Source organism: Trachymyrmex septentrionalis, unplaced genomic scaffold (genome assembly GCF_001594115.1).
Source record: "Trachymyrmex septentrionalis isolate Tsep2-gDNA-1 unplaced genomic scaffold, Tsep1.0 scaffold5, whole genome shotgun sequence".
Taxonomy (NCBI): Eukaryota; Metazoa; Arthropoda; class Insecta; order Hymenoptera; family Formicidae; genus Trachymyrmex; species Trachymyrmex septentrionalis.
Window position 1 is genome coordinate 1,229,445 of NW_017305672.1, and position 16,165 is coordinate 1,245,609.

At 32.5% G+C, this 16,165-nt stretch overlaps 1 protein-coding gene across 4 annotated transcripts in view; it reads right to left on the minus strand.

The window, feature by feature from the left end:
- Positions 1–238: 238 nt before the first annotated feature.
- LOC108751575 (tyrosine-protein kinase PR2) overlaps positions 239–16,165 on the minus strand; it is a 350,659-nt gene continuing 334,732 nt past the window's right edge. For all 4 annotated transcript variants that reach the window (XM_018491812.1, XM_018491815.1, XM_018491813.1 and 1 more), the window contains one exon: positions 239–1,231. In XM_018491812.1, the coding sequence (XP_018347314.1) occupies positions 298–1,231 (934 nt within the window). In that variant the 3' untranslated portion in view covers positions 239–297. The remainder of the gene's footprint in view (positions 1,232–16,165) is intronic.

Consider the following 16,165-nt stretch of genomic DNA (forward strand, 5'->3'; position numbering starts at 1 on the left):
TAATAATCCTGTTATAATTATATGAAAAATCGCGTATTTATAATAAAATATTCAAAATTAAAGAAAAAGAAAAATTCTAACTTTTATATGGTTAATTTTTTTTTATTCTATTTAATTATTACCTATTAATATTTCAGTATAAAAATGGACATATATTTTTCACAAATTTTGAAGCAATATTGAGGAAGTATTTTTACGAAAAATATTTTCAACGTTATGAAGTCATCAACATTAAGAATAAAAGATGTTACAAAAAAACTTTTCAATCAATCTTTATATATTCTTCGTGAATCTAAACTAAACCGCGGCAGCATCGTCCGTGTTTCGCAATAGCGCAGCCGCTTTCACGACATCACCACCACACTGGTTCAGTATCACTTTGCAATCTTCAAGGCCGACAAAACTATTTTCCTTTTTCAGTAATCCTTGAAGTCGTTCCAGTTTAATTGCAGCTAGAACGTCCCATTCCGTGACATTCAATGCAGCAATGCAGGATTCTGGGGTTGACTGTTCATGCAACACCTTCAGCATGATTCGTACTTCATCAGATTGTTCTCCGTTTCGAGGTCCACGAGTTCTTCGTGTATTTGGCCCGTCACACGCAAATTCTAATAGATCTTCACAAGAAACATGGTCCGATTGTCGTGACAAGTCACTTACGATATCACAACTCGATGTTTTTTCGTTGGATAAATGGTATGCTTTTGGAATAGTAGTCAAATGAAAATTGTTGTTTGAGCCAATATGTACCAAAGGTTCCTCACAATGAAAAGCTTCGTATTTGGAAGAGATTTCTTCCACGTTTGTTTGTGAAGAGTAATTTAGTGGTGTCTGCTGTATTGTTGACGGAATTTGAACTCTGATCGAGGAATTTATCTTGTTCCAGTCTTCTGATCTACAAGAACTAATTGTCACCGGATTCTGGCTTAGATCTCTTTCCGTGTTTTCTTGTACTTTAGATGCAAAGCTTTTTAAGGAGCATTTTGGTTCAGCGCTGTTTTTTCTGCGTAACTTATCGGTCATTGTTGATGAATTACTCGATTGTTTCTCATTGCTTGTTTCCGAAACATTCTGACGTATATCCGGCATGTCGTTGCACTCGATTAAGTTATCTGAGAATTCCAGCAAATCCTCTGAGATCACGCTAAATCGTCGAAGTCGGCATTCTTCAATAGGTAATGAATCCAGTGCAGCTAGCTCGGAATCTATGCGTTGTTCGAATTCCTCTGGACTGAAAATTTTAAATGTCTATATTACAAAGAGCATCTAATTATTCACAAAGCGCTCGATGCAAAAGCGGATTAAATTGACAAGAAAACTCATAAAAATGTTTCTTCCTGATTTTGATGAGCAATAAATGTTATTTTCTAGACAAAAATGAAGAACATTTTTTTGTAAGGGTCCAATCGCATTTTTAGGGATACAATGTCATCTCTTTGAAAAAAATAGTTTTTTTCATTTGAAGCACATATCGTCGAAACTGTAAAGATGGAATCACACGATTCAATTTCTTGAATAATATATGCATACATAGTCATATCTACTCTGATGCATGCTAGAATACGCATTGAGTGGTACATACTGACATGCATAATTTCTGTGCATGATTTCGTGTCTGTTTCCTTGCATGCACCAATCAAAAGATTGAAAATGGTCACGTAATCGAGCAGACGATCGACAGTATTTTCAGAATAGAAATAATTGTTCTTATTTCATGTAGTTATCATATCATATAGTTTCATAATTTAATGTAGTTATCTATCAAACATGAGATTTCGAATTAAAAAATATCGTGGAATAAAGATCAAATAACAGTATAAAGATTATGCGTTTTGCGGGTTTCCTGCGTGTCCAGATCCATTCTTAGTATCAGGCTGCTTCTCGCCCTGATGAAGGTTCAGGAAACGTTGGCATTCCAAGAATGGATCTGGACATGGAGGAAACTCGTGAAACGCATAATCTTTATATAGAAAGCAGCTGGGGAAGCCTCAAGAATATTACCAAATAACAGTATTAATGGAAGTGTATAAAAGCGAAATTATATGCTATTAAAAATCCAAATTATCATAATAAGCATTTACGAAGCTCTAAAATAATTAAATAAAGAACTATAAAAAATACGTCCAAACACAGAAATTAAGGAATGTGTAAATAAATTGTATTCCTTAAGAAATAGTTTTAATACCGAAAATAAAAAAAGAAAAGAAAAAGATCCATGAAAATGAAAACGGGACAGATGACGTAAATATTCTATTCTTAATTTAAAATTTCACTTTCGCATTCTAATCTAATCTTACCCTTTTCATTTTAGATTTATAATCCAAATTTTTATTTTTAGATGCTTACATTTTTTTAAAAAAACATTTTCTGTTCAACAAAAAAATATTTCCACAAGAATAAGTGGAAGCAAGAATACAAAACAAGTAATATAACAATCAGGCAAAATATTAACGTACATATTCAATGGAATAGGCTTTATAGTTATTTTTTATCATTCGTTTTAGACTTTTCAAGCATTTCGCTGGATAATACTTTAGAAATGATAAGTCAAAATATAGATGATGAAATTCTTGAAGATGTATTGACAAATCAGAATTCACAGAAATCTCTAAACGAAAACACACAATGGGAAAACACTTATTATGATAATTTAGATTTTAATAGCATATAATGTAGGTTCGCTTTTATAAGCTTCTATTAGTATTGTTATTTGGTTTTTATTCCACGATATTTTCTAACTCGAAATCTGACGTTTGATAGATAACTACGAAATTAATTTCTATTATCTAACAATTGTTTCTATTCTGAAGATGCTATCGATCGTCTGCCCGATTACGTAACTATTTTCAATTTTTTGATTGGTATATGCAAAAAAATAAGCATGAAATCATATATAAAAATCATGTACAGAAATCATGCATGACAGCATGCATGGCTCAAAGCATAAACGTATTCTAGCATACATCAGAGCAGGCATGCTTATCATTCAAGAAATCGAACATCATGTGATTCCATCTTACGATAGGAAAAAAAAGTTTAAATGCTTAAAAAGTTAAATGGTTTGAAATTATAATTAAAAAAAAACTGTAAATAGAAAAATTTATATTTATAAAAAATAAATATTGAAAAATTTTTTTAATTATAACTGTTATAGACTCTTAAAACCTTTCAATTTTTATTTTAAACATTTTTCTATTTTTTATAGTTTCGATAATATTTATCTCGAAAAACAATAATCGATTTTCTTCAAAGGGGTGTTGCACTCATTAAAAATGCGATTATAAAATACCATTATAAATATGATTATAAAAACCATTATAATATGAACTATTATAAAAAAAATACATATCCTTTATTTTCATCATTCAAAGCTTATCAATATCAAACACTTCCATGGATTTTGTTGTATGTCGAAAAAGTCATTACATAATAATTGTAAAAATGCATCATTACATAATACATATAATATATTGTATTTAATTACATACTTGATGTAAATACTTCATATTAATTATCATATCATAAATATATATATTTAATATATACATTTAAACACATTGCATCATATAAATTTTATAATTACGTTAATGTAAACATCTTTATTCTTATAAATATTATAAATAATTGTAAAATATTTTAAAATTTTTTAACAATTAATTTTTGCATATTGTGATAATAATTATTATATATAAGTTTATTTGGGTGTGTACATCATGAGCTAATATCACGAGATAATATCTCAGCAAACACCAAATATAAATACAATATAAGACGGAAATAACTGTTATTTCAAACAAGTAATATGCAAAGGTTACACTATATTTGTATATACATATAACTTTATTTTATGCAGGATAAGTCATTTTAAGTAATACATTGAAATATCTCAAAAAATATAAAACAACAAAAAAATGTTTTAAACAAAAATTGCTCAGTTAATAGGGGAAAAAAATAGTGATTTTGGTTGATCTAAAGATGTCTTTATCAAGGTTACCTAAAATTTTTTTTATGGACACTTCAATTTTTTATTTCATGTTCATAGCTGACGTCAAGACCTTTTTCAAAATACTGTTATTAGGGATATTTATACAATGTCGTAACCAGTGCTACCACTCTAGGATGGCGCTGCGAGCGAGCATAATTGCGTGCGATTTATTTTGTCTATTTTACTTACTTATTTATTCTATTCTTTACTTTTGTAATATGATCGACACAATGTTCTGAATAAAGTCTTGATATATAATCTTGATCTCCAGAGTAATTTATACTTAACAATTATATAAAATATTTTTTCATTGAGTACTTTACAAGTTATGGAGCTTGAAAGTTAATAGATCAACGCTGAATTCGACTCTATGATAACTTACCTGAACGTAAAATTTGCTGCTCTTTTCATTTCTGGAGTCAAAAATAGAGGTTTCTATTTTTGACACCAAGTATAACAATTGCTTGGCGAGTGATTAACATTAATGTGGTCAAACGGAGTGCATCTTGCGTTGACTTGTTAACTTTCAAGTCCTATAACTTGTAAAGTACTCAATAAAAAAATATTTTATTATAGTGTTTTGAAAAGGCCTTGATGTTAGCTATATGAGCATGAAATAAAAAATTATGATTTCCGTTTAAAAAATTTTAGGTAACTTTGATTTGACTTTAAGAACATCTTCTCTAGATCAACCAAAATCATCACTTTTTTTCCTCCTAGTAACTGAACAATTTTTGTTTAAAACATTTTTTTTTTTTTGAGATATTTCAGAGTCACTTAAAATGACTCATTCTGTACATATGTATAATATAACCAGGTTATGAAACTATTATACCATTTTGATATTTACATGTTGTAATAAACAAACTTTTAAATTTTTAACCATCATACATCTGAAGATGGCTCAATCTTGTAGCCAAAACATGTTACGTGAATATTTATAAATTATGAAGCTTATAATTTTTTTTCTTAATACGAGGGTAGTTCGAAAAATTCTCGGTTCTGACATAGAGATAGTAGTACACCGAGAGTATCAAATGGCTATGATTTTTCTTAAGTTTGAACTTTCAGAGGGCCTCCGAAAAAGTTTCAGACAGATGCGATTAGTAGTTTGTCTGTTGCGTCGAGTAAAGCAAACAAGTTTTTTGATATTTCTCGAAAACTTGTTTTTCACACTTCTGCAAGTGCAGTCGCAAAACTTCATGAGTTGCGCTTCGAATTGCTGTCACACGCACCGTACTCACCAGATTTAACCCCCAGTAATTTTTTTCTTGTTTCTGAATTTGAAGAAATCGCTCGCTGGAAAAAGATACACTTCAAATATGGAGGTCATCGTTGAGACAAACGCTTATTTTAAAGAATTAGAAAAATTATATTATATTGAAAATTTAAAGAAAATAGAATATCGTTGGTCTAAGTGTATTAACTTACAAGGGGACTATATCGAAAAATAAAAAAAATTTTATCACAAATCATGTTTTTTTTTGTCAGGACGAGAACTTTTTGAACTACCCTCGTATATGTAACTCTCTAATTATATATTTATTCTAAATTTTATATTTTTATTCGACTTTTATTGCTCTGTTAATCTAACAATTCTATTTAATAACAAGAGTCCTGTATTTTACTTAATAAACAAACAGTAATATAATTGCATTTGTTGCGTATTATACAAGTTGATATTAAATTGATGCTGTATAATTTGAATTATAGAGTTCTAATCTTGCGACGTCACAAAGCTTTACGCTAGTCAAACTATCGAGTCAGGATCCTTCAATTCCCCTCTTGAAAAATGTTGACAGCAGATGTGCCGCCTCTATAGACTGGAAACCCAGAAATGGAATTAAGATGCCTGAGTCGATAACAATAAGTGGTTCTGATCTTACAAAATGAGGCTCAGCAGTGACCATCACCGATTTCAATGAAACTTGGCAGAATTGTAATGTTGCCCTGAATAAAAATCACCCCCCATTTGAACGTAGACAGTCTACTGTTTCCGATATATTTCAATATTAAAGTTGATAACGGCATTTCCTTTAGAGTTTATTAGAATGTTCTTACTCGAGTATTTGTAGCGTAGTGGTGATATACAATCTTCCCACAGCACAAAATTTGCAGCAATATCGCTGCAAAATCTCTGCAATTTTTGTGCAGTATTGCACATTTTTTAAATTTAATTTAAAAGGATTATTAACATCTCAGACTGATTGTGTTGATAAAGGCTTTAAATTCCATTACTATCCCCATCCTAACATTAAGTTGCCTAATAAAATAAAAAATATTTCACTGTACCGTTTGTAAAATTTATTTCTGAGAGCTTTATGTCTATTGCTCTTGGCATACGTCTTAAAACAGCATTCACCATATCTAACACTCTAAGGAATTTTATACACAAAGATAAGGACCGATTAGATCATTTCTCAAAATAAGACGTATTATATATAATAGTTTATAAAATTGAATATTTGAATTGTGAGGCTAGTTATGTTGATTAGACAAAAAGGAAATTACAAACTAGAATAAATGAACATCGATCTGATATTAACAAGAGAACATGGTCTCCATCAGTAATTTCTGACAATACTAGTACTAGTTTCAATCATGAATTGAAATGGGAAGAAGTCGAAATTTTAGATAACAAGTTTTATTACAAAAAAAAAAATATTTCTGAAATAGCCCACATTAAAAAGTAAAAATATGGTTTGAATAGACAGACGGATACCGATTCGCTGCCTAACATATATCTACCCCTTTTACAGTTCCTTCCTACATCCTTCCTACGTCATTTCTATTACCACTTTCCTTGTTAGATGGTAGGATCGTTTCCAACTATCGAATGTTCTAGCACCTCGAAGTTCTACAGTATTAAGACCCGTTTGATATCGCTGAATTTTATAATTACTTGTAGTACTCAATTTTTTCAATTTTTTGGACGATTTAACGTTAATCAGCAGGTATTTATTATTTATTTTTTATAACTTTTAATAATTGGCGTTCAATTTCTGTAATGTAAAATATAGTCGTATAATGACACATTAATTTTTTGGTATCATTAATTATAATATAATGTTAATAGTGATAATAATAATTATGTTAATATAGTTGTAAAAAAAACAAGAAGCATGTATACATCCAATTTATATTAATTTCACTGTATCAATCTATGTAAATTTGAGAAGAAGTTCACGGTATAATAGACTTCATACGATTATCACGTGATTTCTGAAATCGACTAACATCAAGTTCCAATGTGAAGCTGCTTGAATCCAGACCATATCTTGCCATTATTCTTCTTGCCAACATACGAGTACAGCATGCGCTTTTTACATTTTAATTTTTGAACATCTTGCGTAGTTATATATATATACTGTAACATTTTTAAATTTATTTTTTAACATTGAAAATGATCCGATAGGGATCGAAACGTCTGTACGAATTTTTAGATTGTTCATAATAATATTGTTATTCACATAATACAGGGTGCGGCAGAGAAACTTACTTTTTTGAAAAACGCGCCAAACGACAAGGGGTGAAGGTAGGAAGCTGGGAGGGGGTGCGTCCGAAAGGATAGGTCCTCAATTTTTGTTCCCCCCACAGCCAGTCTCGATCATGCTTTGGACAAGAGAGCATCGCGCGTTTGCCGTCGAGGCATACTTTGGTAATGGTCGCTCCATTGTCGCCACTCAACGTGCCTTTCGAGCGCGCTTCATTATTTCTCCTCGCAGTTCAATCCCCGGCCGAAATTCGATTCTTTCGTGGATTATCGCATTTCATGAGTCTGGCAGCATCGTTAAACGCAGGTTAGGAGCTGTAAGAACGGCCAGAACTCCGGAAAATGTTGAGAGAGTGAGACAGTCATTTTTGCAGTCCCCCCGCCCTTCCACATCTGGAAGAAATGGACGTCGGGGATGTGTGGTTTCAACAAGACGGAGCCACGGCCCACACAGCACGGGCCTCGATGGAATTGTTGAGGGAACACTTCTCTGACCGCCTCATCTCTCTCAGAGGTGATCTCCCTTGGCCGGCGCGCTCTCCAGATTTGACTCCATGCGACTTCTTCCTATGGGGTTATTTGAAGTCTATTGTTTACAACGATCGACCAGAGACCCTAGCTCACCTGAAGACAAACATTCGGAACGCCATCGCCGAAATACCGGTGGACATGCTTCAGAGAGTGACGCAAAACTTCAGAAATCGACTCAATCAGTGCATAGACAACGGCGGCCGTCATTTGATAGATGTAATTTTCAAAAGTGCATGAAAAAAAATTTGATGAGATGATCTGTAAGAGGAAAAAAGAATTATACCGATATCTGCAATAGTTTCGTTTTTATTAACCTTTAAAAAAAGTAAGTTTCTCTGCCGCACCCTGTATCTAGAGTGATTCTTAGCCTTATTGTTTAATTGAAATTGATTTAAAACAAAGAATATGTGTGTGTGCGTGTGTGTGCGCGTGTGCGTGTGCGCGTGTGTGCGTGTGCGTGTGCGTGCGTGCGTGTGCGTGTGTGTGTGTGTGTGTGTGTGTGTGTGTGTGTGTGTGTGTGTGTGTACATTTGAACCATCTAAACTTTGACTCATTGGCGTTCTCTATTATATTTATGTATTCATATACACAGTCGTTTTTAATCTTAAAAATAAATAAATAAATTAACTCCGGTATATACACCGTTGGGTAATTATCTTTCTTTTCAGTCATTTGAGTTTTCTTTTTAGGGCACCACCTAAACTTGTTCCAATATTACAGAGTGTTCCATTTTAAATAATGCAGATTAAGATTTTATTTTCATTTTAAAGTAAAAATTAATTTTTAGTGTAAAAATGAAAATAAGAGGAATAATCTCCAGTGGCCTTGATCTTGATAGATGTTATTCAGGACATAATCCTGAACAACATTTAAGAGATTTTAACTGTCGGTCGAACACCTTGCGTAACGCTAATGCCGGCGGTATTGTAACTTCAGTCTTGTAACTCAAAAAGTACGTAATATAAAATAACTTTATTACAGTGTTTTAAAAAGCTCTTAACACCAGCTATTAGATTCTGCATCAAAAGTAAAATTTTCCATTAAAAAAATTGATGTGACCTTGATCTGACCTTGGCGACGCCATCCAAAGTCAAATCAATAATACCTTCTTATGTCCCCTTTCGAACTATATAACTTTTGTTTGAAACATTTTTATCTACCATAGTTTTCAAGAAATCTTAATGCATTATTTAAAATAAGACACCCTCTAACATGGATAAGAATAGATAAACAATTAGTAAATATTTTAATACAAAATTGATATTCACTAATTTGAATAATTTGATAAATTGAGCAAGTTTATTATGGTGCAAAAAGACATTCGCCAAAAAAACGTAAAGAAAAATGTTGTCTATAAAATTTCATGCAAGGCCTGTGACACATTGTATATTGAGTACACTGGAAGAAAACTAGGATTTCAGAGCACCAAAATCACATAAAAATAAATTGGAATACTAATAATCATTCAGTGATTACGGAGCATAGAATTAATATGCAAACGTGATTTTGATTGGAATGTCGAGGTACTTGATGTTGAGCATTTTTTGAATAAACGGTTAATATCTGAATGCCTTCACATTCATATGCAAAAGAATGATCTTAATGTACGATCGAATATTGAAGATTGACACCATACCTATTTAGAAATTTTAAGAAAGAATATATGTATAATAGTTTTATTTTTCGATTTATACAATGCGACTTAAATGTTTTTATTTTCGACTTGCTTTTTATCCTTTTAATATTTATCTGATTGACTGAGATATTACTTAAAATTAAAATTTATCCGTTATGTTTATGATGCTCTATTATAAGCATGTTACTTGTAAGAATTGTTATTTAATTAATTTATTTCTGCAATGCTTAATTTCATATATAATATTTGTTAATTTGATCCAAAATTTTAAGACGGTTTTTCTGTATGTTGAGATGAATCGTTTTCTTTTTCTTGTTTTTTGTCAATTTATGTAGTTTAATTTTGACAATTTAATGCTAATAGATTTTTGCAACAACAAATCTGTAAATTTGTTGGTGACTCAAATTAAATTTACAAAGGAGGGACATATTATGTTTTGTTATTGCTGAAAAAAACTTCAAAGAGAGTCCTTACAGAAAAATGTTATACAATTTGTGGATTAATAAAATAAAAAAATAATAAATATTCTTACTTTTAACAATAACAGACAAAAGACTACAAGCCAAAACAATAACTTTAATCTTTAAAAAATAATAATATTAAGCATAAACACCACAGATGTTTCGACACCGATCGGATCATTATCAATGTTACATTAAAATTGAAATTATAACATAAAGTTAGTCATTATGCGTACATAATGACTAACTTAATTTAATTATAAGAAAAATATAAAACAAAAAAAATACAATTATCTGGAGACACTGGTAGTGTCTCGGCGTTAGCGCTACGCGTAGCGACACTGCCGTGACTACTTTACGCGAGCCGGTTGTGCTAGGTCGAGATTATCAGATCTCAATAAGGAATGAACCGATCAAGTTCTAAGTGTGCTCAATCAATTGCAACCGCTCGGGATATATAATGAAAGTGTTTTGATTTTTTCTCTACAAGCGGAGATATTACGACGCAAAATATGAATCTGAAACTTTTATTTAAAAAAAATTAAGAAACGTCGTCATCGTCGTCTCGTCATCGTCGCTACGGAGGTAATGTTCTTTTGGAATTTTTGGCGCAAGAGACAAATGTGGCGCTAGCAATGCATTGTCACATCAGACATAGTCAGCGAGCGTTGCAAGCGCCGCGACGATTCTGCACATTCTACACTCTGCAGAAATTATAAGTTGAAGTTATTGTTTTTTACGGTCACGCAATCGTGGAGGAGTTGAATAAGTGCGATTGTGGCTAAAGCTATATTATATATAATATTGAGTTTCGATTACCTCAAATATTGATAAAAATATTTTTAGTCAATGTATTTTCATGTAATTAAATGTCTAGGTTATCCAAATAATATCAAGATTGTTGTTGAGGAACTGTGATCATATTCGTACGGCACCCTTAATCGGGTTTAATAATAATTATGAAATCCATCGATGCGTTTTCGCATAAAAATAAGTAAAAGTTTAATAAAAAAAATGTCGCTCTGCCTCATGAACCGCCGTGATTAGTCATTGAAATCGATGACTATTCACGAAATATTGCGATGCAAGCAGACACTGCAGTAAAATTTTTATTTCCCTGCTTTAGAGCTGGTATTCATAATCAGATCTTATATTCAAGACCGTCTTAAAAAGTCACGAACCAATCAGAGAGCTGCATTAGCGTCTTACGACATTACTTAAGTTGATCTTAAAATAAGAATCGATTATGAATACCGGCCTAGATCTACCAGAATAGCGGCTCGTATTGATTCTGCATCTGCAAGTTCCGCTCAATGGGACATAGAAAAATGAATTCCTGTGGATTGGAAATTACATATACATACAGGGACATTGCCGACTGTATTTTGTGTACTCATTTTAATTTTGATTTGCATTTTCGCCTTTCTGTATACTATATACACAACATTCATGTTCTGATCATATTGACCTCCGTATTTATCTGGAGACTTATTTAATTATCTTCAGGATTATGTTCAGATTCCCACTCGAGTGCTCCAGGTATCACTCTATTCTTGTTATTTACCGAACGTTAAACAAAGATGACATAGTATCCAGGTGGGAATCCGAGCACGCCTCAGCATGTTGATTAAGGCTCTGCGCACAATAGAAGGAATAAAGAATTAGGAATAGAGAATAAACGATTTCTATCAAAAACCGTGTATTCCGATGTATCCGATTTCTGATAAGTTGAAATTGTTTATTCTTTATTCCTAATTCCTTATTCCTTCTATTGTGCGCAGGGCCTAACTATGCGCTTGTAGGAGATAGTTTAAACCAACTTAACGAGGTTAGTTTTTATGAGTATGTGTTGTACATGTACCATAAAGCTGATCACAGAAAGATTGCAACACTTTTTCTTCGACAGTTTCGGAACGCAGCTTGTTCTCCGAGTGATTGGTTCTTACTCATGGATCTAGAAATAAGAACCAATCGCTCGATGAGCAAACTGCATTCCGAAACCCATAAAAAAATGTGTTGCTTGCAACCTTTCTATGACCGGCTGTACACGCAAGCATTGGCGGAATCTGCAAAAGAAATAAATCCGCAGCACAGACTTTTGCATGACGCATAACGCATAATGCATAAGCGAATCAACTAATCAGAATCTTTCCTTTCCTCCCATTTTATGGAAAAGAAGAATTTCGATTGGTTGATTTTCTTATGCACTATGCATTATGCAAGAATCTGTGCTGCGACCAATAATTTTGCGTAACAGAAAACGGCGGAATCGGCGGAATGAAGCCATGACCAATTACGAACGTTCCATAGTTCTGCATATCCGCAGTTCCGCATGGGAGTGCACCCTGAGAATGAGGTCCCATGGTGCGGACCAAGGCTCTCAAGAGCCTTCTCGTAGATCACTTTCATTAAATCCACCGGAATAGCGTTTGTCATTAGCTCGTATTGATTGCACATCTACAAGTTCCATACATAGGAAACTAAACTCCTGCAGATCGAAAATCATACATACATACAGGGACATTGCCCTATCTTCATTTTGTAAACCCATTTTGATTTTGATTTACCTTTCGCCTTTCTGTATACTATATGTTTTAAAAACAAATTCTCTGCTTCACAAATACAAATTCATTGCTTTGAAAATACAAATTCACTGCTAATGCAAAGAATTTGTGTTTAAAATAGTGGATTTTTGTTTTTAAAACAGTGAATATGTTTTTAAAGCAGTGAATTTGTATAAAGCAGAATGTATACATAATGCTATATTGGGTTGGGATGACAGATATATTAACCTTTAACGCTTAATAATTCGATTCACAAAGCCGACCGCCGCATTTTTTTGCCAGATTTTTTCGTTTTAAATAAAAACGCATCAAATGAGTATATTTTATTAAGATTTTATTCTAAATAATATTATGTGAATAATTAAACATATTGAATTTTAAATTCCAAAATAAATAACACATAGTGATACATGGCAGAAATCTATTGTCTCCTCTCTACAGATTACAAAGTTAGATCCGATATTTCTTGACGTTAGAAAACGAGCATTTCAGTGTCGCATGAAAAGACGTCCTAATACGTAGAAAGATAAAACTAAATCAGTCTTATGTGGGAGTCTTCTTGAAGAAATTGAAGAGTAAGTTCCCTCAAATCATTCTCTAGCATTAATTTATATTAACATAAATATCAAAATTAGTAATTATGTGAATGGTATATGTAGTGTAAATTATTTCAGTTCTAATATGTCATTTACTCATACAGAAATGAAGCTGATGTTCATAGCTTAAATGAAACTTAAATAAAGTTTTTTTTAGATAATTTATCCGATTGAAACTTTTGCTCAAGTACATAATTTACAACATGAGGTGCAAGATTTAGGAAATCGGTTAAGATTGGTTATGGCACACAGAAAAATCAAAATTTTCAAGTTAATCAAATTTTTGAAATCAATCCAAAAATAGAACATAATTAGAACACGGTACGAAAAAAATATTTAATTATTGCATTTGCATATTGCAAACAGAGTAACATTTTATAGAAATTTAATGTTCTTTGATAAAAATTTTTTTAAATAATATAATATAAGGTTATGAACCACTCAAGTTATTATGTAAGTAAAACTATTTTTATCAACAATTTAAATTTTGTACAGACGTTTCGACCCCTATCGGATCATTTTCAATGTTAAATAATAAATTAAAAAATGTTATCGGTAACTACGCAAGATGTTTACAAATTAAAATATAAAAAGCGCATGTTGTACTTGCATGTTGACAAGAGGAATTACAGTAGGAAACGGCCTACATACAATCAGCTTCACATCGAAACTTGATGTTAGTCGAATTCATAAGTCATATAATAATCATATTAGGTCTATTGTATGGTGAATTTTTTCTCAAATATACAATAGGTTGATACAGTGAATTCGATATAAAAAAGATGTATATACGCTTCATGTTCCTTTTATAACTGCTGATTAAAGTTAGAGCATCAAAATTAACTGAAAAAATTGAGTATTAAATGCAATTATAAAATTCAGCGATTCATAAAGATTCTTAGAACTCCGAGATGTAATGCGCGTGTCGTTTGTCGCTCCGAATTCTTAATAGGATTTCAGCCGCTCTGGCCGAGAATATTGTTAATTCCGAAATCTCGTTATGTTTAATACATTTTTGGTTTGATTTACTATCTTTTAGACATTGTGACCGCCTTAATTAGCCTGAACCAAATAAATAAACGCGAATTTGTCGCGTTAGTGAGCGCCGACCAATCGAGAAACGGGGTTTGTATAAATAACAAGAATATTAACTTTAATGATATGTACCATTCCTTTAAAAAAAAGATTTTGATATCAAGAATTAGCGCAAAATTAAATCCCATTTCTTTATGCGATGCCAAATTAAATAAATAATGAATATTAATCTAATGATATGTATCATTTGTATAAAAGAATTGATATCAACAACTGTGGCGCCAAGATAAATTCTACTATCAAAATTAAATTAAAACCCAAGTAATACTATCTTTATTACAATACTATTTACTTAATCCATCCGCCACAATTGTTGATATCAATTCGCCACAGTTGGAGAATCCCAAGCGCAAAAAATCATGGGTAGACCCAGGCGCACCATCTACATCGACCGCAAGACCGAATCGCTTTGGCAGAAAGACGATGCTGTGTGTTTGGTGGGACCAGAAGGGTGTGGTCTATTATGAGCTGTTAAAACCTGGTGAAACGGTTAATGCTGGACGCTACCAACAACAATTGATCGATTTGAACCGTTCGCTGCTTGAAAAAAGACCAGAATACCAAAAGAGACAACACAAAGTCATTTTTCTTCATGACAATGCTCCATCACATACGGCAAAACCGGTTCGCGACACGTTGGAAGCACTCAGCTGGGAAGTTCTATCCCATGCGGCTTACTCACCAGACTTCCTTCCGATTACCACTTGTTTGCATCGATGGGTCACGCACTTGCTGAGCAGCGCTTTGGTTCGTACGAAGATGTGAAAAAATGGCTCGATGAATGGTTCGCGGCAAAGGGGGAAGATTTTTACTGGCATGGTATCCAAAAAATCACAAATTCCCCGAAAGATGGGAAAAATGTGTAACTAGCAATGGAGCATACTTTGAATAAAGCTCTTTTTATTATTCATCCGAATTTAACGTGTTTTTTTTTTGAAAAAAATCCGCATTTCATACTTGTACACCTGGTATATATATTCGTTAATTGTTAATTTAACATCTTAATTTGCTCGTTTTATTTGATAATTTGTTTTGCTACATCAAAATAATACACAAAATTATTGTATCGTATTCGAAAGTCCTTTATGATTAATGGTCGACAAATTCGGTACGTACGCTGCTGGAAAAGTTTCTACAAACAATATGAAAGAAAACATGTAAAATTCAGTAAATGGCTTTATTGTTTTTCAAAGTATTCGCCTTTAAGATCGATACATTTTTGCATACGCTCGAACCAATTTTTGAAGCATTTTTGCCACTCTAAGGCTATAACCTCAGAAATCAGTGTACTAAATGTTTCAACAGCTGCTTCAGGCGACTCAAATCGATCATCATGCATCTTATTTTTAATGTTTGGGAACAAAAAGAAGTCATTAGGTGATAAATCAGGTGAATACGGACAATGAGTCATCAATTCGACATTATTACTGGATAAAAAATCAACGGTTTGACGTGCTGTGTGACAGCTGGCGTTGTCATCATGAAGGATGATGCGACGATTTCGGTTTGTTCTACGCAATTCATTTATGACTTCTGGCAAACAAATTGTTGTATACCAATCAGTATTTACAATCCTTCGATCCTCTAAAGTCACGGTTGTCACTTGTCCGGTAGACCGAAGAAACAAGCAATCATTTGCTTGGCAGCACTGCGTGAACGAACAACTTTTGTTGGTTTCCGTTCATTTTGAAATATCTAAACAGTGGATTGTTGTTTACTTTCGGGCTCATACGAATAGATCCATGTTTCGTCCCCAGTAACAATGTTGTAGACCAAATTTGACCGACCTCGGTTGAATTTCTTG